The sequence below is a fragment of the Carcharodon carcharias genome, chromosome 20 (genome assembly GCF_017639515.1).
Source record: "Carcharodon carcharias isolate sCarCar2 chromosome 20, sCarCar2.pri, whole genome shotgun sequence".
In the NCBI taxonomy this organism is placed as follows: Eukaryota; Metazoa; Chordata; class Chondrichthyes; order Lamniformes; family Lamnidae; genus Carcharodon; species Carcharodon carcharias.
The window spans coordinates 31,531,380-31,556,896 of NC_054486.1; the positions used below are offsets into that span (position 1 = coordinate 31,531,380).

General features: G+C 42.1%; 1 protein-coding gene across 2 annotated transcripts in view; it reads left to right on the forward strand.

Annotated features, from left to right (window-relative positions):
• The window catches only part of vps39 (VPS39 subunit of HOPS complex), a 124,089-nt gene that overhangs the window by 39,440 nt on the left and 59,132 nt on the right, over positions 1-25,517 (forward strand). For both annotated transcript variants that reach the window (XM_041214106.1, XM_041214107.1), the window contains 7 exons: positions 700-792; positions 6,142-6,325; positions 12,943-13,063; positions 16,367-16,487; positions 23,108-23,237; positions 23,802-23,944; positions 24,467-24,607. In XM_041214106.1, coding sequence (XP_041070040.1) covers positions 700-792; positions 6,142-6,325; positions 12,943-13,063; positions 16,367-16,487; positions 23,108-23,237; positions 23,802-23,944; positions 24,467-24,607 — 933 coding nt within the window. The remainder of the gene's footprint in view (positions 1-699; positions 793-6,141; positions 6,326-12,942; positions 13,064-16,366; positions 16,488-23,107; positions 23,238-23,801; positions 23,945-24,466; positions 24,608-25,517) is intronic.

Consider the following 25,517-nt stretch of genomic DNA (forward strand, 5'->3'; position numbering starts at 1 on the left):
TGCCTAACAAAAGGTTAATACATAAGATAAGAGCTCATAGAATTTGCTGTAATATATTATGGAAAGAGGATTGGTTAATGGGAAAGTAGTTAAGAATAGGGAAAAATGGGGCATTTTCAAGATGACAGGCTGCAATTAGTGGAGTGCTGCAAGGATCAGTGCTGGGGTCTCAGCTATCTACATTAATGACTTTGATGAAATGACAGAGAGTAATGGGTGTTGATTGGCTCATTAATGAGCCTAACTGACATCCCACTGGTGGAAGGGAATCCTGTGTCAGCCCTTCCCAAATCCAAGGAGCTCTTGCCACTGGGAGACAGATACAAGATCTCTTCTGTGATTAAGTGGTTCCCGCTGCAATGGGCTTCATTAAATCCAGTTCTATATAACTAATATGCTTCCTAAATGGTGTAAAACTGTCCATTGTTTATAGGATGGCCTATTTTCTTGTATGTACTGTTCACACAGGTATACAAACCAGACAATTCGACAAGGCAGATAGTGCAGACAAATTTGACAAAAGAAGTGATTGAAATGCATAAAGGAGAAGAGTGTATGTTAGTAGTTTTTTTTTTATAAATTTCAGAGCCAACCTGCTGAACCACAGTTGGCTGCTGGTCCTCTACATTCCTAGATTAGTTGAAGTACACTCAGAACGAGGAAGCAATGTAAACCAATTATCATCTGTCTTTGTTGCAGGCGGATTTCAGTGTTCCTGATGTTCCCAAATCCATGGCTTGGTGTGAGAACTCCATTTGCGTGGGCTTTAAGAGGGATTACTATCTTATTCGGGTATGTAGGTTGAAGCTTTGCAGCACTGCATTTTGCAAAAAAAAAATGTTTTGATAGAATGCTAGTATGCCAATAAATTGAATATGAATTTCTTGAGGTGTACAATACAAAGCCCAGTGGAACAGCAGGAACATATGGCAGAAAATGGGCAATGAGTGCCATCCATGCTTTCCACTGTACATCTGCTTTATTTGTGACCGAACAAAGTTAGGATGTTCTCTGGCAGTTAAACATAAATGAATGAATACAGTGGATACAATGGAATTGCTGATCAAAGATAGTACAGTATTACAGAAATTGGAAAACTTGCCACTACTTACCTACCTATTAATCTTTGTCAATTCAAAACATACAAGCATGTAAAGTTCAGCTTGAAGGTGAAGCAATGTTACAACTCCAAACTGTGATCAGGACCTAGACCTTGGGGAGTATGATCTTGCCATCCTTGCATTTTTTTTCCTGAACATTCCTGATATTCAATCCTATCCAAATCAGTAAAATCATATCTGTTTCATTGAATGTTTGACCAATCTGTTGCTTCTGATGGCTATGTAAGTTTTGTTGATCAGTCGGACTCGGATTATTCCCCAATCTAGGAAGTTGTTTGTCATCTTTGCTAACAAGTTTTTGCTGAGTACAATTCATGAGTAAAAACATAAAAATTAGAAAATTTTGATCTGTACTTTCTCACTCGATGAACAAAGCATCATAGTTACATGCAACAAACATGGGTAAATGTAACAGCATTGCTGTAACTTAAAATGATTCCCAGAATGCAGCACATACCAGTTATTCTCTCTTCCCCATCCTATGATTGTATTAATGTCTACAATATGATGGTGACAATTCCAAAAAGGTACCACCACCATCCCAAAGTTGTTGTATCTCCATTTCTAGAATGGTTTAAAATGGTGACATAGAATTCTCCAGCCATTCATGCTACTGAGTACCAGCACTAAAAACCTCTGTCATGGTCACTGGAGGAGCTGTTCACTATGGACAGATTAAACAAAATATCCTTGGTTAAGTCTGATGTACGGTTGTGCTGCAGCGGAGGTGTGACAAGTTCTTCAAGCCCTGTTTAGACTGCTGTAAATGAAGATGATTTTCAGTTTATCAAATTCACCTGAGCAGAAGAGAGCACATTGAACAGATCATCTATACATAATAATCTTCTAAAATTATTCCTCCTTAGCATGAATAGTCAGCGATAGCTCTTTCTGCTCAAGAATAGAAGGGACAATTCTCTAAGCTCTCATTTACCAAGGGACAAGCAAGCAGTGATAGGAGCAGATAATCAAAAGATGTCACAGACAAAAGAACACAGAGGTGTTGAAGTTGGTGATATTATCTAAACGAATGTGCTAATTAAGAATGGATGGTAGGGCACTCATGTTACAGCTCTAGTGGGGGTGGGGTGGAAAGGCTAGCAGGGCGTAAAAGATTTAAAAATAATGGAAATAGGTGGGAAAAGAAAAATCTGTAAAAATTATTGGAAAAAACAAAAGGAAGGGGGAAAAAACAGAAAGGGGGTGAGGATGGAGGAGGGAGTTCAAGATCTAAAGTTGTTGAATTCGATATTCAGTCCGGAAGGCTGTAAAGTGCCTAGTTGGAAGATGAGGTGCTGTTCCTCCAGTTTGCGTTGGGCTTCGCTGGAACAATGCAGCAAGCCAAGGACAGACATGTGGGCAAGAGAGCAGGGTGAAGTGTTAAAATGGCAAGCGACAGGGAGGTTTGAGTCATTTTTGCGGACAGACCGCAGGTGTTCTGCAAAGCGGTCGCCCAGTTTACGTTTGGTCTCTCCAATGTAGAGGAGACCACATTGGGAGCAACGAATGCAGTAGACTAAGTTGGGGGAAATGCAAGTGAAATGCTGCTTCACTTGAAAGGAGTGTTTGGGCCCTTGGATGGTGAGGAGAGAGGATGTGAAGGGGCAGGTGTTGCATCTTTTGCGTGGGCATGGGGAGGTGCCATAGGTGGGGGTTGAGGAGTAGGGGGTGATGGAGGAGTGGGCCAGGGTGTCCCGGAGGGAACGATCCCTACGGAATGCCGCTGGGGGTGGGGGGTGAAGGGAAGATGTGTTTGGTGGTGGCATCATGCTGGAGTTGGCGGAAATGGCGGAGGATGATCCTTTGAATGTGGAGGCTGGTGGGGTGATAAGTGAGGACGAGGGGGACCCTATCATGTTTCTGGGAGGGAGGAGAAGGCGTGAGGGCGGATGTGCGGGAGATGGGCTGGACATGGTTGAGGGCCCTGTCAACGATCGTGGGTGGAAAACCTTGGTTAAGGAAGAAGGAGGACATGTCAGAGGAACTGCTTTTGAAGGGAGCATCATCAGAACAGATGCGACGGAGGCGAAGGAACTGAGAGAATGGGATAGAGTCCTTACAGGAAGCGGGGTGTGAGGAGCTGTAGTCGCGGTAGCTGTGAGAGTCAGTAGGCTTGTAATGGATATTGGTGGACAGTTTATCACCAGAGATTGAGACAGAGAGGACAAGGAAGGGAAGGGAAGTGTTAGAGATGGACCACGTGAAAATGACGGAGGGGTGGAGATTGGAAGCAAAATTAATAAATTTTTCCAAGTCCCGACGAGAGCATGAAGCAGCACCAAAGTAATCATCGATGTACCGGAGAAAGAGTTGTGGAAGGGGGCCGGAGTAGGACTGGAACAAGGAATGTTCCACATACCCCATAAAGAGACAGGCATAGCTGGGGCCCATGCGGGTACCCATAGCCATACCTTTTATTTGGAGGAAGTGAGAGGAGTTGAAGGAGAAATTGTTCAGTGTGAGAACAAGTTCAGCCAGACGGAGGAGAGTAGTGGTGGATGGGGATTGTTCGGGTCTCTTCAAGTGAAACAGCATTTAACTTGCATTTCCCCCAACTTAGTCTACTGCATTCGTTGCTCCCAATGTGGTCTCCTCTACATTGGAGAGACCAAACGTAAACTGGGCGACCACTTTGCAGAGCACCTGCGGTCTGTCCGCAAGAATGACCCAAACCTCCCTGTCGCTTGCCATTTTAACACTCCACCCTGCTCTCTTGCCCACATGTCTGTCCTTGGCTTGCTGCATTGTTCCAGTGAAGCCCAAGGCAAACTGGAGGAACAGCACCTCATCTTCCGACTAGGCACTTTACAGCCTTCCGAACTGAATATTGAATTCAACAACTTTAGATCTTGAACTCCCTCCTCCATCCTCACCCCCTTTCTGTTTCTTCCCCCTTCCTTTTGTTTTTTCCAATAATTTATACAGATTTTTCTTTTCCCACCTATTTCCATTATTTTTAAATCTTTTACGCCCTGCTAGCCTTTCCACCCCACCCCCACTAGAGCTGTAACTCTTTCGAGTACAAACCCGTTTCCATCTGTTTCAGATGAAGTTACATTGTTTCATAGTTTGCCATTGTGAGATTTGAACTCTTGATCTTGGGGTTACAAACCCAGTACCATAACCATTTGGCTATTTAGGCCAAGCTCCCACTAGAGCTGTACCTCTTTCGAGTACAAACCCGTTTCCATCTGTTTCAGATGAAGTTACATTGTTTGCCGTTGTGAGATTTGAACTCTTGATCTTAGAGTTACAAACCCAGTACCATAACCACTTGGCTATTTAGGCCAAGCTCCCACTAGAGCTGTACCTTGAGTGCCCTACCATCCACTCTTAATTAGCACATTCGTTTAGATAATATCACAACTTCAACACCTGTGTTCTTTTGTCTGGGACCTCCTTTGATTAACTGCTCCTATCACTGCTTGCTTGTCGCTACAACCACACCACCCCCCTCCACTTCTCCCATCCCACCCAACCACCACCACCAGCACCACCACACACCCCCCCCCCACCCCACCTTCCAAAACAGGTTATATTTCATCCCTCTCCTTGGATTCACCCAGTTCTGTTGAAGGGTCATGAGGACTCGAAACGTCAACTCTTTTCTTCTCCACCGATGCTGCCAGACCTGCTGAGTTTTTTCAGGTAATTCTGTTTTTGTTTTGGATTTCCAGCATCCGCAGTTTTTTGTTTTTAACTCATCTTAGGACACTATTTAAATTCTTCATGCAACTTACTGGGTAATCAACCGAATAAAAGACATTTTCAGAAGTATTGCCATCAGAATTAAGGCCCTTAGCCTGCTGCAAATGATAGAATAATGAAGCTGAAGAGTGCCCCACCACCCCCTCTTGAGCTGGAATAAAAGGATGGCTGGATAGTGTGGCCACACAGAGAAAGACATCAGCAGCTTGAGTATAGAACAGCAAAAGTTCAATGGAATTTGTGGTCAAGTCATTTCAAACCTGAGAGTTGGTGAGTGGTAGCAACTTGAGTATGATTTGTTGGGATGGGGGAAGAAGAGCACATGAAAGGTTAGTTATTATGAACAAATTGCATTTGATTTATACTGCTGAGAATTTCCATAATCTCCTTGGGTTATTCCAGTCAAGAGAGTAGATAGGCTCCATGTCGGGAATTGTCTGAACAATTGTCTGGGAATTGCCTGCGTCGAGTTACTCGCCTCCTGATTCCCCAAAGCCTGTCCACCATCTTCAAGGCACAAGTCAGTAGTGTGATGGAATACTCTGCATTTACATGGATGAACACAGCTCCAACAGCATTCAAGATGCTCGACACCAACTCTGACAAAGCAGCCCGTTTGATTGGCATCCCATCCACTACCTTCAACATTCACTCCCTCCACCACTGATGGTGTGGCAGCAGTGTGTGCCATCTACAGGGTGCATGCAGCAACTCGCCAAGGCTCTTTCGACAGCACCTTCTAAACCCGCAATCTCTATTACCAAGGAGGACAAGGCAGCAGATGCATGGGAACACCACCACCTGCAAGTTCCCCTCCAAGCCACATACCCCGTCCTGACTTGGAACTCTTTTGCCGTTCCTTCACTGCCACTGGAAAATCCTGGAACTCCCTTCCTAATAGCACTGTGGATCTACTTACATCACTTGGACTGCAGCAATTTAAGAAGATGGTTTACCACTGCCTTCTCGAGGGCAATTAGGGATGGGCAATAAATGCTGGATGAGCCAGTAACACCCACATCCCGTGAAATAATTAAAAAAAAACTCCTGATAGCTATTTCCTCAAAAGAATATAATCTCACTGATTGCGCAGGCAGTGATTGGGAAATGGCACATGGAAGAATGTGATTGTAAATATATCCGGGCAGTGTCTACAGTGAATTACTATGGATTAGGAGTTTATTAAATAAATCCAATTACGTTATAGGTGTGTGTAAATGCTGTCTTTTTACATTGTTACATTGTGGTGGGTTGAATGATTTTGAATCAGTAACGTCTACATGAATAACGTTTTCTTCTCTTTACTAAACAGTTGGATGGGAAAGGTTCAATAAAAGAGCTTTTCCCAACCGGGAAGCAACTGGAGCCCCTTGTGACTCCCTTGGAGGACCAAAAGGTGGCAGTTGGGCAAGATGACTTAACAGTGGTTCTGAATAAGGATGGAATCTGCACTCAGAAATGTGCTCTGAACTGGACAGATATCCCTCTCGCAATGGGTATGGAAACTTGAAATCAAAGTTCTTGCTTCTTTCTAATAGATTTTTTCTGCAGAATTCTAGTGAATGATTTGCAGGGTACTTGTATGTTATTACTTCATACTCTGAGGGCTACAATAAATGCTAACTGATGCTAAAGCAATTTATTTATACCTTGAGAATTTGAATAACTTTACAGTAGCAAAACTGTGCTCTTCTTCAGATTGGTATACATAATTATGGCCAAACAAATTCCCGACCACTACCCCTCCTTCTGTCACCCTCCACTTCAAAATAAAACACCTCATTTTTATATTTTGAATATTTTCCACCTGCTGTGTAAATACATAATGGAGACTTTGGTTGGGAAAGGGAAAATTGGACCAGACAAATGCAGTGGCGCTGATGCGCATTCTGCCAAAAAGAATCGCACTTCAGTCAAAGTATGTTTGTTTAGTTCTTGGGGGAACACTGCTAATGTTTTGACCAAGCAGAATTTCTTTTCAAATAAATTGAACGTGGTGATGGATAGTTAAGCATTTTCTATTGATGGTACTTACCCATCAGTTATCTCTCTTTTCGTAAAGAGCCTGTTAACTGCCCATGTTTAAATTATGCTGGTTGTGGGATGAGACAATATCTTGACACTGTAGTGCACTGTACAACAACATTATCAAATGCAGCCTATGTGTACAGTGAATGTCTCCTGTGCAACACAGGCTGAATTCCTCATTTCAGCAGCTTTATCAGGGACTAATGCAGAATGTAAGGCATTCCCCACAGAGAGGAACAAAGTCAGTTTGGAGTGTGGAAACAGGAGGAGGCTATTCAGCCCTTCATGTGTTCTGCCATTCAGTTAGTTCATAGCTGATATGTATCTTAACTCCATCTACTCACGTTGGTTCCATAACCTTTGCCTAACAAAAATCTAAGTTTTGAAATTTTCAACAGACTTTGCTTCAACATTTTTGGGAATGTGGAGGGGTGGGTGTAGAGTTCCAGATTTCCACTACCTTTTGTATAAATAAGTGCTTTCCGAAAGTCTCATGAAGTCATGGACAGAATTGTTGGGGATAATGTGGTTGATTAGAGGAGGAGTTTGAATGCAAAATTGACTAAGGTGCAGAAAACAGAATAATGGTGAATGGTTGTTTTTCAGAATGGAATGAAGTGTGCAGTGTTGTCCGTCAGGGAGAGGTGTTGGGGGCACAGTTCTGAATGACATATGTTAATGATCTGGACTTGGGTATACATTAGTGAACCAGATGGGTGCAATTTCAATCCTTGCAGCTGACACTAAATTCGAAAATGTGAACAGTAACAGATTTCAGGCATATACCAAGCTTGTCCAACCAGATTGTGTCCCCTGGAGCCAGTTTTCAAAATGCCTGTCACATGGGTAGAATAGGGGAGGCGATGGTGTAGTGGTATTGTTGCTGGACAAATAACCCAGAGACCCAGGGTAATGCTCTGGGGACCCGGGTTTGAATCCTGGCGTGGCAGATGGTGGAATTTGAATTCAATAAAAATCTGGAATTAAAAGTCTAATGATAACCATGAAACCATTGTTTTTTGTAGTAAAAACCCATCTGGTTCACTAATGTCCTTTCGAGAAGGAAATCTGTTGCCCTTACCTGGTCTGGTGTACATGTAACTCCCGACCCACTGCAATGTGGTTGACTCTTAACTGCCCTCTGAAATAGCCTAGCAAGCCACTCAGTTGTATCAAACCGCTACAAAGTCTCAAAAAAGGAATAAAACCGGAGGAGCCACCCGGCATTGACCTAGGCACAGGAAACAACAATGCCAAACTCAGCTCTGTTGACCCTGCAAAGTCCTCCTTACTAACGTCTGGGGACTAGTGCCAAAATTGGGAGAGCTGTCTCAGATTAGTCAAGCAAAAGCCTAACAAAATAGTCATCCTCACAGAATCATATCTTATAGATAATGTCCCAGACACCACCATCACCATTCCCGGGTTTGTCCTGTTCCACTGGCAGGACAAGCCCAGCAGAGGTGCGGCACTCCGGACCCCATGCAGTTTCATGTCATCAGGTCGAACATGGGCAAAGAAACCTCCTGCTGATTACCACGTACTGCCCTCCCTCAGCTGATGAATCAGTGCTCCACCATGTTGAACATCACTTGGAGGAAGCGCTGAGGATGGTAAGGGCTCAGAATGTACTCTGGGTGGGTGACTACAATATCCATCACCAAGAGTGGCTCGATAGCACCACTGCAGACCAAGCTAGCCAAGTCCTAAAGTACACAGTTGCTAGATTGGGTCAGCAGCTTGTAGTGAGGGAATCAACAAGAGTGGAAAACATACTTCACCTCATCCTCACCTGCCTGCCTGCCATAGATGCATCTCTCCATGACAGTATCAGTAGGAATGACCATCACAGTCGTTGTGGAGATGAAGTCCTGCCTTCACATTGAGGATACCCTCCATCGTGTTGTGTGACACGACCATCGTGCCAAATGGGATAGATTTCGAACAGATCTATCAACTTAAGACTGGGCATCCATGAGGCACTGTGGACCATCAGCAGCAACAGAATTGTACTCGAATGCAATCTGTAACCTCATGGCCGGGCATATTCCCCACTCTACCATTACCATCAAGCCAGGGGATCAACCTTGGTTCAATGAAGAGTGCAGGAGGACATGCCAGGAGCAGCACCAGCCATACCTTAAATTGAGGTGTCAACCTACTGAAGCTATAACACAGGACTACTTGGTGCCATAAGCAGCAAGTGATGGACAGAGCTCATCGATCCCACAACCAACGGATCAGATCTAAGCTCTGCAGCCCTGCCACATCCAGTCGTGAATGGTGGTGGACAATTAACAACTCACTAGAAGAGAAAGCTTCACAAATATCCCCACCCTCAATGATGGAGGAGCCCAGCACATCAATGCAAAAGATAAGGCTGAAGCATTTGCTACAATCTTCAGCCAGAAGTGTGGAGTCGATGATCCAACTCTGCCTGCTCCGGAGGTCCCCAGCATCACAGATGCCAGTCTTCAGCCAATTCATTTCACTCCACGTGATCTCAAGAAACAGCTGAATGCACTGGATTGTGCAAAGGTTATGGGCCCTGACAATATTCTGGCAGCAGTACTGAAAACTTGTGCTCCAGAACTTGCCACAACTCTAGCCAAGCTGTTCCAGTACAGCTGCAACACTGGCATTTACCCAGCTATGACGAAAATTGCCCATGTATGCCCTGCACACACAAAGTAGGACAAATCCAACCTGGCCAATTCTTGCCCCATCAGCCTACACTCAATCTTCAGTAAAATAATGGAACGGGCCATCAACAGTGCTATAAAGTGGCGCTTGCTAAGCAATAACCTGCTCACTGACACTGTGAGTTCCGCCAGGGCCACTCAGCTCCTGACCTCATTATAGCCTAGGTTCAAACGTGGACAAAAGAGCTGAACTTTCGAGGTGAGGTGAGAGTGATTGCCCTTGACATCAAGGCAGCATTTAACCGAGTGTGGAATCAAGGAGCCCTAGCAAAACTGGAGTCAAAGGGAATCAGAGGGATAACGCTCCACTATTTGTAGTCATACCTAGCACAAAGGAAGATGGTTGTGGTTGTTGGAGGTCAGTCATCTCAGCTCCAGGACGTCACTGCAGGAATTCCTCAGGGTAGTATCCTCAGCTCAACCATTTTCGAATGCTTCATCAATGACCTTCCTTCCATCATAAGGTCAGAAGTGGTGACGTTTGCTGATGATTGCACAATGTTCAGCATTGTTCACGACGACTCAGATACTGAAACAGCCCATGTCCAAATGCAGCAAGACCAGGGCATTATCCAGGCTTCGACTGACAAGTGGCAAGTAACATTTGCGCCACATAATTGCCACGCAATGACCAGCTCCAACAAGAGAGAACCCAACCATTGCCCCTTGACATTCAATGGCATTACCAACACAGAATCCCCCACTATCAACATCCTGGGGGTCACCATTGACCAGAACCTGAACTGGACTAGACATATAAATACTGTGGCTACAAGAGCAGGTCAGAGGCTAGGAATCTTGTGATGAGTAACTCACCACCTGGCTCCCCAAAGCCTGTTCACCATCTACAAGGCACCAGTCAGGAGTGTGATGGAATACTCTCCACTTGTCTGGATGAATGCAGCTCCCACAACACTCGAGAAGCTTGACCCCATCCAGGACAAAGCAGCCCACTTGATTGGCACCACATCCACAAACGTTCACTCCACCACCGATGCAGAGTAGCAACAGTGTGTACCATCTACAAGATGCATTGCTGGAATTAACCAAGGCTCCTTAGACAGCATCTTCCAAACCCAGAACGACTATCATCTAGAAGGACAAGGGCAGCAGATGGATGGGAACACCGCCACCTGGAAGATCCCCCCCACCCCGTCAAGTCACTCACCACCCTGACTTGGAAATATATCTCTATTTCTTCAGTGTTGCTGGGTCAAAATCCTGGAACTCCTTTCGTAACAGCACTATGGGTGTACCTACACCATATGGACTGCAGCGTTCAAGAAGGCAGCTCATCACCACCTTCTCGAAGGCAGCTCATCACCACCTTCTCGAAGGCAGCTCATCACCACCTTCTCGAAGGCAGCTAATCACCACCTTCTCAAGGGCAACTAGGGATGGGCAATAAATGCTGGCCCAGCCAGCGAAGCCCACATCCTGTGAATGAATAATAAAAAAAACAATTCTGCAAGGATTTGCTCCTCAAATCATAGGCTGTTCCTTTCCCATGTTTGCTTACTAGTGAGCCTATCACACCTTTGTGTGGGGGAGAGAGGCAGTCTGTGATTGGAAGAGCAGTGAGCAAGTGATGGTGAGTTTGCTGGGGAGGAAACAGATGTGGGGGAAGGGGGAACATGAGTGAGTGTGCAGAACACTGGGGGCGGGACCAATATGCTAGGGCTCAGGGGTGAGGGGTTGAGCTCCAGGGCCCGCGGAGGGAAGAGCAGAGTGCACTCGGGAGGCAGGGGAAGTGAAGCTTCAGGAGCCCTGGGTGGATGAGGGTGACTGGGAAGACTGGGAGTGAGACAGTATGGAGGTGGTAGGGGTGAGGGGTGAGTGAGAGTGAATGACATGAGTGACAGCGAGTGTGTGTGTGGGGGTGGTGTGTGAGATTTGTGTGTGTGTGCGCGAATGAGTGTGCGCATGCGTGCGAGTGAGAGAGCGAGGTGTGTGCGTGTGTGAGAGCGAGATGTGTGTGCGTGCGAGGGGGTGTGCGGGGCGTGTGCGCGCGGGAGGGAGTTTGTGTGCAACAGACAGTGAGGCAGCCGCCCACCCGCGACAGACGGCAAGGCGCGCATGTGGCTGTGTGTATGTGTCTGAGAGGGTATGTGTGTGTGTGGGTAAGCGAGGGTGTGAGGTGTGTGTTTGTGGGTGAGGGGAATGCGTCGCAGTTCTCATATCACATTGTAAATGTTTTTTGCATTGTCTCATAATACGCCAACCAGAACGGTGCGCAGTACTCCCCATTTGGTGTAACCATGATCTGATACTTGCCCACATTGAATTCTGCAGTGATGCCAGTCACTTGATCTATCAATCTCCCATTGCAACTTTCTGCTCCCATCTACATTATTGTTTCTCATGTTTTCTCTACTTTTCATTCCAATTCCCCCAGAAATTAACCTTAGCGCTTGGTTTACTTTTTTTTTATGGCTATGGTAATGAGTCACTATTTTTCAGTGACTTGTACATTTGTACTCCCTGATCTCTTGATTCCTCTACCCCATTTAGATTCTTTATTTTTATTAATGTCACTTTGTAATTTGTTGCAGTCCTCCTCGGTATTGACTATGCCCACCAATTTGGTGTCATCACTAATTTAGAAATTGTGTTTTTGATTCCAAAGTCTAGATTGGTAATGTAACTTTTGAGCAACAATGGTCCTAGCACTGATCCTTGTGAGACACCACTTCCTACCTTCTGCCACTCTGAATAGTTAACTTCCTCTCTACTTTCTGCTTTGCTATGAGCTATCTATTCATTTTGTCACTTGTTCCCCAGACTTCACATGCTCTAACCTTCTTAATCTATTATGTGGTGCCTTATCAAAGGCTTTTTGGACATTATTACATTATCCTTGTTTACTCTCTCCATTACCTCCTTCAAAAACTAGTGAAATTGGTTTCTCATCTACTATTTCAGTGTAAAGAAATCAGCTTCTCTCACCCATCCTATTTTTTTTTTCACTTTTCCTGCCTTCCTTGCTTAGATACTTTCCACAGGCATTGCTTACTATGACCATTGCTCCACCATGATGACAGCTAAGCCTGATCCAGTACTAACTAGGTTTCCTACTGTGCCTTTGCAGCACATTTCACTGGGCTTGTTTATCCCCTCCCAATCAACAGTACCAAGGCCACTGAGGCTAATTGTAGCACTAGGAATGCTTTGGCTGAGATTAGGTAAATCAGCATAGAATGGGAATTGATTTTAAACCTGCTGTCAGGTCAGTGAGAGTGCTTTAAGAATACTTGCTGGGGGAAAACTGGAAATAAAAAGCACTGAACAGACCTTTCCACAGGAACTAAAAAAGATTGACCATAATTACTCAAAGTTGTTGTTTCTCAGCAGCTGTATCCATTTTATTTGGTTTTCTCCAACAGAACATCAGTCGCCTTATATCATAGCAGTGCTGCCGCGATATGTGGAGATCCGTACTTTTGAGCCACGCCTGCTGGTACAGAGTGTGGAGCTGCAAAGGCCACGGTTTATCACTTCAGGAGGGTAAGTCAGCATACCATTTTTACCATTCCATTGCCTTGCAAAAACACATACATATTACACCAAAAGGGCCATCAGGGAGTAAATCCTTCCACAACAGGCTGCTTTGCTCAACTGAAAGCTAAAGCATTTTGCAGCTGGAAGATTGAAGTGCCATGTGGCATTGGGCTTTGAATCCATAGCCACAAATTACTAAAGCAATTGTTCACTGTAAAGTTTTGTTGTGTAGCCAATTTATTGAAAGCTTGGTATCTTTAATTTTATTTTTACAGCTGCAGTATTTAATATGCAGAAGACCTACGTATACCTTCCAGGCTGCTGCTCAGCTGTACATGTGCTCAGCTTGGTGGAAATATTGGTTGTGCCCAATGTTACCATTGCCTGCAGGCTGCATGTTTTTGCAGCTGAAATAGCTAGATATTCACAGCCGATGGCACTCTTTATATGACCTCAATATCTTTCCTATAGTGTGGAGCCCAATACTGTGTACAGCACTCTAACTGAAAGTTTATTCAGGTATAATAAGGGCCCCTTATTATTCCTTGTTTTTTATGTTCTGTGCCTTTTGTGATATAATCTAGAATTCCATTAACTTTTTTACAGGTTAACCTAGATTCTTCTTTCAATGTCCTGTGAATCTGTACCAAATCCTTGTGTTCTTCTATAATAAGCTTATTCCCATTACTAGTTTTTTACCAAAGTATATCACCTGAGACTTGTACAAATCAGTAAATTAGTACCTGTGCACCCTTTCTCCCTGGTTCCATGCTGATAACATCCTTCTGTTTCATAACACACCTTGCAATCTCAGAACCCCCTGTTGCTTCAGCCATCTTCACTTTGCGGTTATTTTCTGTTATCCTTTCCCCTCAGTGATAAGATGTGATTTGTCTTACCAATAAAAGAGAAACACTCTTTTGAATGTCTGTTTCTACCCCTATCGACTTCATTGTGATGAGGGATGTGGAGTGTGAAGGTAATGAGCCGATGTGCATGCATGTAGCAAGCTGCTTCGACCTCTGCTCCTTTCTTTCCAAAGGAGGGAGTCTGCAAATAGTGGAAGGGAGTTAGAAGAGCAAATATGTAGGCAAATTTCTGTGCGCAAAAGCAATAGGACAGTAATAGTTAGAGACTTCAACTACATTAATATCAATTGGATTGCGAACGATGTGATGAGCACCGAGGGCACAAAATTCTTGAACTGCATTCAAGAGGACTTTTTCAGCCAGCATGTAACATGCCCAACAAGAAGGAGTGCATTTCTAGATTTAACCTTAGGCCATGAAGATGGGCAAGTGGATGATGTAGTAGTGGGGGACGATTTTAGAGATAGTGATCATAGGTTTAACATCGTTATGGAAAAGGACAAAGATAGAACAGGGGTAAAAGTTCTAACTTGGGGGAAGATAAATCTTACAAAGCTGAGAGGTGAATGGCAAAAGTGAACTGGATACAGGCTACCTAAAAGGGAAAACAGTGTCAAATCAGTGGGAGGTACTCAAAAGCAAAATTCTATGGGCATAGTGTAAGAGTATCCCCCAAAGAAAAGGGTGGTACTACCAAATCTAGAGCCCCCTGGTTACTCAGTAGTATACAGGGTAAGATAAAGCAGAAAAAGAGAGCTTATGACAGCCGCAAAAAGTTTAATACTGTTGAAAGCCAAGGGGAGTACAGAAAGTGTAGGGGTGAAGTAAAAAAAAGAAATTAGGAAAGCAAAGCGAGGATACCAGGAAATATTGGCAGGTAAGATCAAAGAAAACCCAAAGATGTTTTATCAGTACATTAAGAGCAAGAGAATAACTAAGGAAAGGGTAGAGCCTATCAGAGATGGACATGGGTAACTTGTGCGTTGATGTGGAAGATGTGGGCAGGGTTCTCAATGAGCACTTTGTGCCTGTCTTCACTAAGGAGAGGGAGGATGCAGACATTCTAGTTGAGGAGGAAGAGGAGTGTGAAATATTGGTTAGAATAAGCTTAGTGAGATAGAAACTCCTGGAGGGACTGACATCCTTGAATGTGGATAAATCACCAGTGCTGAATGGATTGTATCCCAGATTGTTCAAGGAAGCCAGTGGGGAAATAGCGGATGCTCTGATGATCATTTTCCAATCCTCACTAGATTCAGGTGAGGTACTGGAGGATTGGCGGTCTGCAAACGTTGTACCAATATTTTAAAATGATGCAAGGGATAGGCCAGAAAATTATAGGCCAGTCAGCCTGACTTCGGTGGTGGACAAATTATTGGAATCAATTCTGAGAGACAGGATAAACTGTCACTTAGAAAGACATGGATTGATCAGGGATAGTCAGAATGGTTTTGTTAAGGGAAGGTCATGATTGTCTTAATAGAATTTTTTGAGGAAGTAGCAAGGAGGAGTGATGAGGGTAGTGCAGTGGATGTTGTCTAGATGAATTTTAGTAAAGCATTTGATAAGGTCCCACATGGCAGAATGATCAGAAAAGTGAGAGTCCATGGGATAGGGGGAAGGTGGTGAGTTGGATCCAAAATTGACATAGTGACAAGAAACAAAAGGTAATGGCCACTGGGTGGTTTTGCGAATGGTAAGTGGTTTCCAGTGGTGTTACACAGGGCTCAGTGTTGGGGCCCTTGCTGTTTTTCATATATGTTATTGATTTGGACTTAAATGTGGGAGGCATGATTGGGAAATTTGCTGATGAAACAAAATTTGGCTTTGTAGTTGATATTGAAGAAGATAGCTATTATCTCCAGAGTGATATCAGTGGTTTAGTTTGAGTGGAAAAGTGGCAAATGGCATTCAATCCAGAAAAGTATGAGGTAATGCATTTGGGGAGGGCAAACAAAGCAAGGGAATACTCAATAAACAGGAGGATATTGAGAGGTGGTTGTGAAAGTAAGAGACCTTGGCATGCAGGCCCCTGAAGATGGCAGGACAGGTGGATAAGGTGGTAAAGAAAGCATAGGGAATGCTTTCCTTTATTGGACAAGATATTGAATACAAAAGCAGTGCTGTAACCTGCAAGGCTATGGAACAGGTAATGGAAAGTGGGATTAAAAATGAGCAGCTAGTTTCTTTTTTTCCGTTTTTATGACTGGCGCAGACAGTGAGCTGAAGGGTCTCTTTCAGCACCATAACTTTTCTATAGTTATATGATTCTAAGACTGTTGATTTTCTTACAGAAATATCTTTTAATGATTAAACAAAATTGCACCTGCAGTCATTTGTGATTAAACCAGCTAGCTGGGCAGCTATAATGAATAATAAGATATAAATTGATCTCTTTCCTTCTCTTGTTCTCCCACTGGGCACCAATTTCACTTCCCAGGCCTAACATTGTATATGTGGCCAGCAATCACTTTGTATGGCGATTGGTACCTGTTTCAATTGCAACTCAGATCCGACAGCTTCTTCAAGACAAGCAGTTTGAATTAGCATTACAGCTTGCTGTAAGTACTTTAAGATACATCTTTCATTATTGCATGTCTTTTTAAATTACCCCTAAAAACTCTATCTATATGCAAGGTTCTTGTTCCATCTGCCTCCCTGAGCTGGGAAAGTGAAAATGATCTTGACTATGGTATGATCTTTGACTGCAGTTTTCTAAGTATTGCATAAAATGATTGGGCAGCATGATTGGGTTAAAAAGTAATTTGTTCCTCATCATGTTGAGAGATGTAAAATATATGCTAAACTATTCTACACAATTTTCACTGGGCACATAACATGTGTTCGACTGTCTTTGGCTGTAATTGTTTTTATTTTAAAAGTGAAATAATGCACATTCCAGGACATGGACAAGCAGCAAGGAAGGCAGATAGGTGGCAAATAGGATGCAGTTCAATGTAGAGGAATGTGAAGCAGTACATTTTGGAAACAGGAAAGTGAACAGAATATTTTTTTAACAGAGTAGAAGAACAAAAGTCTAAGGATGCAAATAACAGATCATTAAAGAGTGCAATTGGGAAAGACCATCAATCAGCAAACTTGATTGTTGGTTTTATACCGGGCATTTAATATTATTATGATTCCCATAGAGCCAGATAACTTTAAAAAAAGAAATTCCAAATTCCATTTAATAAAGAGGATAACGTGAGATTTCATGTTTAAGCCTTTTACTGTAACACAGGGCAAAAAACCACTTATGGCTAATCACTATATTTGTAGGCAATGTATAGTATAAATCACAGAACAGAACTTTCCCTTTTTTTATTTCTGGCAAAACTGAAAAAACACATTTTCAGAGGTATATTTTACACTTTTTTAAGGAAGCATTCAATTTACCCAAATTCAATCCAAAGTGATTTTTAGCTCCTAAAGGTTTACTATTCTTTTCCTTTCTCAGCCTAGTAATTTGTAATCTCAGAACTGTACTTCACAGTGAGGTTTTTCCCCGCTGGAAATTCTCCCTCCAGTGCAAGCTAGGCGAATCTCACAAATTTAGTCTTTCAATCGAGCACTCACCCACATTCTTGCACAATGAACCATAGATACTTGCAGCCTCTAGCTGCTGTCTCTCTCCCAGATCCTGGCAGACCACCAATCTGTCCATGATACTCAATTATATTTATAACCCAATATCACAAGGCTTTCTCTGTACCTTTTCCCTCTCAAAGCCCAACAGCATGATGACATGAATCACATGGCCCTTGTACCCAGATATAAATACTGATTAGCTATTCTTTAGACCTCAACTTTATTCTATCGTGGAATCAAATGGACTATTCAAAGCATAACTGTTTACAATCAAATATTTTGGCCTTTGGAGCTTAGCAGCCTGACACTCTGAAAGCAGATGTTGTTGCCACAGTATCCTCAGGTGTACAACTTCTTCCCAGTAGAACAATCTTGGCCGCCTTTACTCTTTACGGACCCAAGCCTACTGACAAGCCGAGTTCACATGAACTCTCCCCCCACTGTCATTTTACCCTAAATGAAAGAGACAGTCCCAAAACTTAACAATCTTATTATGTAGCAAGGTTCAAAAACTTTTTGCATTTTCACTCCAATAGAGAAGATATAAGGATCTATTGTAGGTTTTCCAAATTTATTAAAGGTTTTGGGATGGTGAAAAGTGAAAAGTTATTTTTGTGGTTGACAGATCTGTAACTGGAGTACAGACTGAGGATAATCAATGCAAGAATTGACAAAATTAGAACAATTGTTCCCCCCCTTACTGGGGCTATCAAACATGGAATGCTTTAGCACAACTGGTTATTAAGGCAGAGCATATAGTACTATTTTAAAGAAAAATGTCTAATTTTTAAAGAAGGAAAGGGCATAATGAAACAAAAAGGCAATGGAATTATTGTTGCGTAGCTCCATTAGAAGTATTACAATCACAATAGGCGAAATAATATTTTAACCCTCTGATTGTCCAACCATTATCATCTCTATAGAAAACACTGTACCTGTAACCTAGAACCTAAAGCTTCTTGAAATATTTCAGGACATTCTCAGGCAAATTTTATGGCTAACTTACATAGTCAGCTGAAACTAATTTGGTGACATGAGGATATGCTGAATAAAACAGAGTTGAATTAGTGTTTTTTTTTTAAACTGCACTTTAAGCACTAAATGCATCACTGTGCACAACCTCTAAACCCCATGGACGGAATTTTTCCCTCGTTAGGCAGGCGTGTACCTGACCTGAATGGGCGTAAAATAGTGCACGATGAGATCGGGCAAGTGTCCCGACGTCATCACATACTATCGCAATATTTCGCTTGGTGGCATGAGAGGTGGCCGCATGCCAGCCAACAATTGAGAGGCCTATTAAGGCCCTTAATCAATTAATTAAATTAAATTTTTCACTGCCCACCCAACCATTTGGCTGGCAGATAGGCAAATAGGCCAGGCGGCCTTTGCTTTTTAACGAAACCTCATCCACTGGTGGGATGAGGTTTTGGACAGTAAATGAAAAAACAATAAAAAAATTTTAAAACTCATTTTTAACATGTCCCTGCTCATGTGATAGAGTCACATGAGGGAACATGTTTTCCTTATTTTTGAAATCTTTTTAATGTAAAAATCTTCAGCTCCCTGAGGCAGCCCTGTGCCTTCAGGGAGCTTTCACTGAGCTCATCCCCGTGCATGCACATACTTCAGTGTTTGTGCTCCTCCCACCCTGAGTGCGCCTTTCACACTGGCTGGCCGTTAATTGGCCAGCCTGTGTGACGTCATAGTTGGGGTCCAATCTCGGGCGGTGGTTGGTTTTGTGGCTGCTCCTAAGCCCACCCGACAAGGTAAAAATTCTGTCTCATATATGTGCTTCTTTGTTGACCAGACTGGTTTGTGTGCCCTAATTGTGGGTAGGAAGGGCATCTAAAGCTAGAGCTCCTTAGATGACTAAAGAAGTTGAGATTAAAATGAAACAGCAAAAGGAGGCTTTTGATAAATGTCAGGTTCATGATGCAGTTGAGAATCAAGTGCAGAGAAGAATGGAAAAAGGAAATAAGGGAAAAAGGTAGTGAATGAGAAGAGATTAATGAGTAACATAATAGATAGCACTGAAGAGTAAAAGCATACAATAGTTGAAGGAAGGTTGTTGGGGGGTGAGGGTTTAGGGACCAAAAAAATCATTTTGTGGAGGCAGAGCATAACTGAGAACTTTGTATTTGCCTTCTCAAAAGAAACAGTTGCTGCCAATGTCACAGTAAAGGAGGAATGAGAAATATTAGATAGAATAAAAATAGATAAAATAAGACTACTTAAAATGTTGGCAGCCTGGACTGATTGCATTCTCGAATGTCGAGGGAGGTAGCGTGGAAATAGCAAAGGCTTTAGTTTCAATTTTTTAATTCACCATGGATATGGAGGTATGCAGTGGTGACAAAAGAGTTTCAAAGGTTACATCCATCTTCAGAAAAGGGAGGAGGTTAAACCCAGTAACTACAGGCTTTTCAGTCTAGTGTCAATAGTGATAAACCTAAAGAAAATAATCTGGAGCACAATTATTTGACATTTGAAAAAGTATGGGCCAATAAATGACATTAATTTGTTAAAGGCAAATCATGTTTACCAAACACAATTATGTTCTTCATGAAATGACAAAGTGGGTTGATGAAAGTAGTGCAGTTGATGTGTATGTTGACTTCCAAATGACGTTTCAAAAAGTGCCATGTAATAGACATAAACTCATGGGTCTCAATTTTGTTAAAAGGGGCATTGCATTATCAATACAAAATTGGCAAAGGAACAGAAAGCATATAACGGTGAATGGTTGATATTCAAATAGAATAGAAATATGCAATGTTGACCCTGTGTGTCGAATTAGGACCATTACTCTTTTTGACATATTAATGTCCTGTTACTGTGTATAGGGGACATAATTTCAAAGGTGGCGGGGCAAGTTAATAAAGCTGTTAAAAGGAATATGGGATTCAAAATACACAGAAGTGGTGGGCAAATTTGCCCTTGAAAGCCCCCAAAAAGCCCAGGAAAATTCAATTAATAGGGCAACCCACAGGAGAAAAGTTGCCCCTGTACACGGAAGTGAAGAATCTGTGAGGACTGCTCTTGTTTTCCACTCGTGAGTCTATCAGCAACATGCGCAGGAGAGAAACAGCCTGTGATTGGAGGAGCAGTGAAGGTGAGTGGCTGCGCACCAGTCCAAGCACTGGAACATCAGTGGGAAAAGGGGAGAGAACAGCTTTAAACCTGTCAACAATGGAATACTCAGCTAACTGGGAGCCTTAAAAACTTGAAGTCAGTGAGGTAATTAATTCCTTGCAAACGTATGTGGAGTCTCTAGCTTAAGGCTGTATAAGTTCAGGAGCTACTGTACAGGGAAGAATGTAGTGGATGCTGTTGTAAAGAACACTGTGTTTATTGGATAATTTAATACTGAACAGTCTTATTTCTAAAGAAAGATTTGCATTTTTGTGTTATCGCATCTTAAAGTGTATCACATACTGTGAATTACTTGAGGTTTGTAGAAACAAACATGCCAACATTTTGCATGTAGTAAGATCCCAAAAAGTGATGAATACATTTTTATAGTGCTTTTTATGACCTTTGGACATCCCAGAGTGCTTTATAGTCAGTGAAATATTTTGGAAGTATAGTCGCTGTTGTAATGAAGGAAATGTAGTGAGGTGAATGATCAAATAATTTAGGAGAGCCAAGGACTAGAGAGCATAATCTCACTACCAGCCACAAGCCCTGCCTGAGAGCTATGTCAGACTACTACTAAGATATTATTATTTATGTTATTTACATGATTTAAGCTTGTGGCATCCTTTGTTCCCCAAGAAGATGCAGATTTTAAATCCCAATTTCATTTTATACCTTATACACTTACCCAATAAACTGAATTTTAGTTTCTGCAAAACAAGTTCGTTTCAGAGCTCGCCCAATTGGGTATATAATCTTTGAAGATTTTACATATATTACACATGCAAATGATCGACAACAACTTAGATTTATATAGCACCTTTAATGTAATAAAATATTCCAAGGCACTTCACAGGAGCATTATATTACGATACTACTGAGCCACTTGGACTGACGGAGTACATTCTGTGCCCTTAATATCCTCACTGCTTCCAACAAGTGGTGTTCAACATGGAGGAATCCTGATCCATTAGCTGAAGCTGATGATAATTAGCAGAAGGTTTTCTTCTCCATGCCCTGAAGCTATGAGATTTCATGAGGTTTAGAGTCAGTGTTGAGAACTCTTTGGGCCAGCCCCACATGGTTGTACACCGTTTTCTCTGATTCTGGTGATTCTGCCCTGCTGGAGATGGTGACTGACAGTGTTAGATTTTGCCTGATAGGTATGGTTCTATTGTATCAGGCAGGTGTTATTCTTATTCTTTGTATCAGTTGATAGAATTGAGTAACTTTCAAGCCATTTCAGAGGGCAGTTAAGAGCCAACCAATTCAGTGTGGGACTGGAGTTGTGTACAGGCTAGACCGATTTGTTTTTATACAGCAAACCTACATGTGAATTTTTCAGTTGCTTTAAAACTGAATTCAAATTCTCAAGCTGTTGTGGTGGGGTTTCAACTCATGTCCTCTGGATTGCTAGTTGAGTATCATAAGAATTATGCTACCACTTAGGTTGCCAGCATGAATATTCACCTGTCTGCATGAGGTAATTTTCAGTTGGTAGTAAATAATATCTGATTTGTGATCTGAATGATTTAAGCTCGTGGCATCCTCTGTTCCCCAACAAGCTTTTTAATCCCAATTTCATTTTATAACTTGTATTAACTCAATAAGCTGAACTTTAGTTTCTGCAAAACAAGTTCGTTTCAGAGCTCGCCCAATTGGGTATATAATCTTTGAAGATTTTACATATATTACACATGCAAATGAACGACAACAACTTAGATTTATATAGCATCTTTAATGTAATAAAATATTCCAAGGCACTTCACAGGAGCATTATATTAAAAAAGTATGACACCGAGCCATGTAAGGAGATATTAGCTCAGATGACCAGAAGTTTGGTCAAAGATGTAGGTTTTAAGGAGTATCTTAAAGGAGGAAACAGGTAAAGAGGCAGAGAGGTATAGGTTTAGAGGGATATAGAGGTATTCCAAAATTTAGGGCCTTGCCAACTGAAAGCATGGCCACTAATGATGGAGTGATAAAATCAATTGTGCAAGTATGAAATGCATGATGGTTAAGACTTCAGTTGCAGTGAAGCAGGTAGTCTGGGAAATGAAAATGCTGCAGATTCCGTTGTCAGCAGCTACAGAATTGTGGAGCACTCGGTGGTGGCCGTGAATATACACCCTTCAGAGTGCACCAAAACGCTTTGTCTCCCGCTGTGTAACGTTTGGGAGGAATCTAATTGTGTTTGATGCCCTTTGGTAAACATGTCATGCAGGGTAGGGCCTAATGTAGGACAGGATACAGATAGCACATTTTGACAAGTTGGAGTTTGTGAGACATGAACAAAGGAAGATCGGCATGTACTTTTTTCAATCCAAAATCTTCTTAATTGGATTGATTTTTCTTTGGGTACTGGGAGTCCTGTAATAATTTGCTAATTTTAAAAAATGGTGACAGCCCTCCCATCCTTGAGTATTTGTCTAAAGAGTTGCTATTTGTATTTCAGAAAATGAAGGATGACTTGGACAGTGATAAGTGGCAGCAGATTCACCACATTCAGAACCTGTTTGCTTTCAATCTGTTCTGCCAAAAACGCTTTGATGACTCCATGCAGGTTTTCGCTAAACTCGGCACAGGTAAGAATTTGGCTATATATTTTTCTTTAAATGGTTGAATGATCTAAGGTCCACAGTGCAGTACGACACCGAGATTCAAAAGAAAAGATAATGGGTTGATGCTCTTGTTAAAATAATATTTATCATTCTTGCCTCCTTTTCTATAATCATGCATTAATGATTGGTGTTGTCACACTTGAGTTTTGATGAATGAGAGAGAGGAAGAAGAAAGACAGTGTTGTAGTTTAGAGGGCCTGAGGAGCAATTTGGAGTTGGAAACTGAGTTTTGATTTCAATATGTGAGAATACATGGAAAGGTGTTGTACTGTGAATTTGGTGCTTATAAGGAATGAGAGGAATAAGGTCAGAGGGACACTATCTGCAAACTGAAGGGGTCTGAAAGTAACTTGAATTTCAAATGTTCACTTTTAAGAGGTACAGAAGCAGAGAAAAGCACTGAATTTGGACAATTCTAAATAGGTTGGTCTCTTGCTGAGATTATTGGACAGTCTTTGTTTCCAGCTGCAGCTGAAATAAATTCAGTGCGCTTGATCTTTATTAACTTTACCGCACTTGATTTTTCAGATCCCACTCATGTGATTGGGCTTTACCCAGACCTGTTGCCAGCTGATTACAGGAAACAACTTCAGTATCCAAATCCTCTTCCGGCACTATCCACTGCAGAACTGGAGAAAGCACATTTAGCACTCATAGACTACTTGACACAGGTAAACACACTTGGGGGATCATGATCTAATGGATTTAAATGCTCCTAGGAAGGTGCTTCAGGGCCTGTTCATACATATCATGAATGAATATGCGTGGGTGCTCATGACCTGCCTGATTTGAATGCGCCCGGAGAAGAGCTGGAGGGCTTGTTCAATACTTAAAATAAATAAATTAACCTGGAACATTAGGCTGCTTGGTGTGAGTGAATGTGCTGGGCAGAGGCAGAAGGGTGTGTAGAGGGATATTTATACCACAATGAGCAAATGCACCAGGATTTGGAGATAGGTGAAAGGATTGGTATGCCTCCTGGTGTTTATGGATATGATTGAACTTGAGTTGTTTTGTAGCCACCTGTGAGAACACTTGTAGACCTTAATGTAGGTGAGCATGTATTGGGACCTGTGGAATGAAGCATGTAGTGATGTCATAGTAAGGTACACTTTAAGGTTTAAGGCCAAAATTCTGTTGATGGAGTAAGCCTTCATTAACATGTTATTTATAATTCTTGCCATTCCTTCAAGAAACGAACCCATTTGGTAAAACAACTGCATGATTCAGAACCCTCTACCACGTCACCCCTTGTGGAAGGAACTCCAATTATCAAGTCAAAGAAAAAATTACTCCAGATCATTGACACAACATTACTGAAGTGTTACCTTCACGTGAGTAGGACAATGTTATGGTTCAGTGGGACAGTAAGAACAACTTTAAAGACAAGAATGAATGTTACATTTTCTCCATTCTTCTAAAGTTCTGAACTTGAAATGAGTGCGGTTTTGTGAGAGGCTGACAATTGCTAATCACTCTTCAAGGTTAAATCTAAACAATCGGTGTGAGCAAAACTTTAAAGGGTGTCACCTGAGATCTAGGAGAGGTCATCAAGAATAGGATTTATCCCCCTTTCTATGCCAGACCCTTTGCCAACTGTATTGTCCCAACTAATACCCTGCCTGAGATCAGCTAATTCAGTAAAGACTGAGATTTGAACCTATAGTCTCCTGGTTTGTGTAGTTTGGTACCACGTCAGATGGTGTATGTACCCACTGAGATATCACTAATTGGGCAATCAGTCATGGAGGGATTATGTATGGTGCATTCACCCACAAAGATGTTAGTGAATACCCCAAGTCCTTAATATATATCAAAAAGAGCACTGGTCCTAATACTGACCCCTGGGGAATACCACTGTACGTTATTCAGCCTGTAAAACAATCATTTGCTACTGCTTTCTCATTTCTGTATCTTAACCAATTTTGCATCCATATTGGCACTACCCCATTAATCCCATAGGCTTTAATTTTGTTAACCAATCTAGTATGTGATACTTTGTCAAACACCTTTCGAAAGTCCATATACACATCAAGCGCAGTACCCTCATTAATCCACTCAGTTACTTCATCATAGAACTCTATCAAGTTGGTCAGACATGATTAACCATTAATAAGTCTTTTCTGACTCATTCATTAACTTAAACTTTTCCAAATGCCAATTAATTTTGTCCTGGATTATTATCTCTAAAAGCTTCCCCATCTCTGATATTAAGCTGGCTAGCAGCTGGGTTTATCCCTCTCC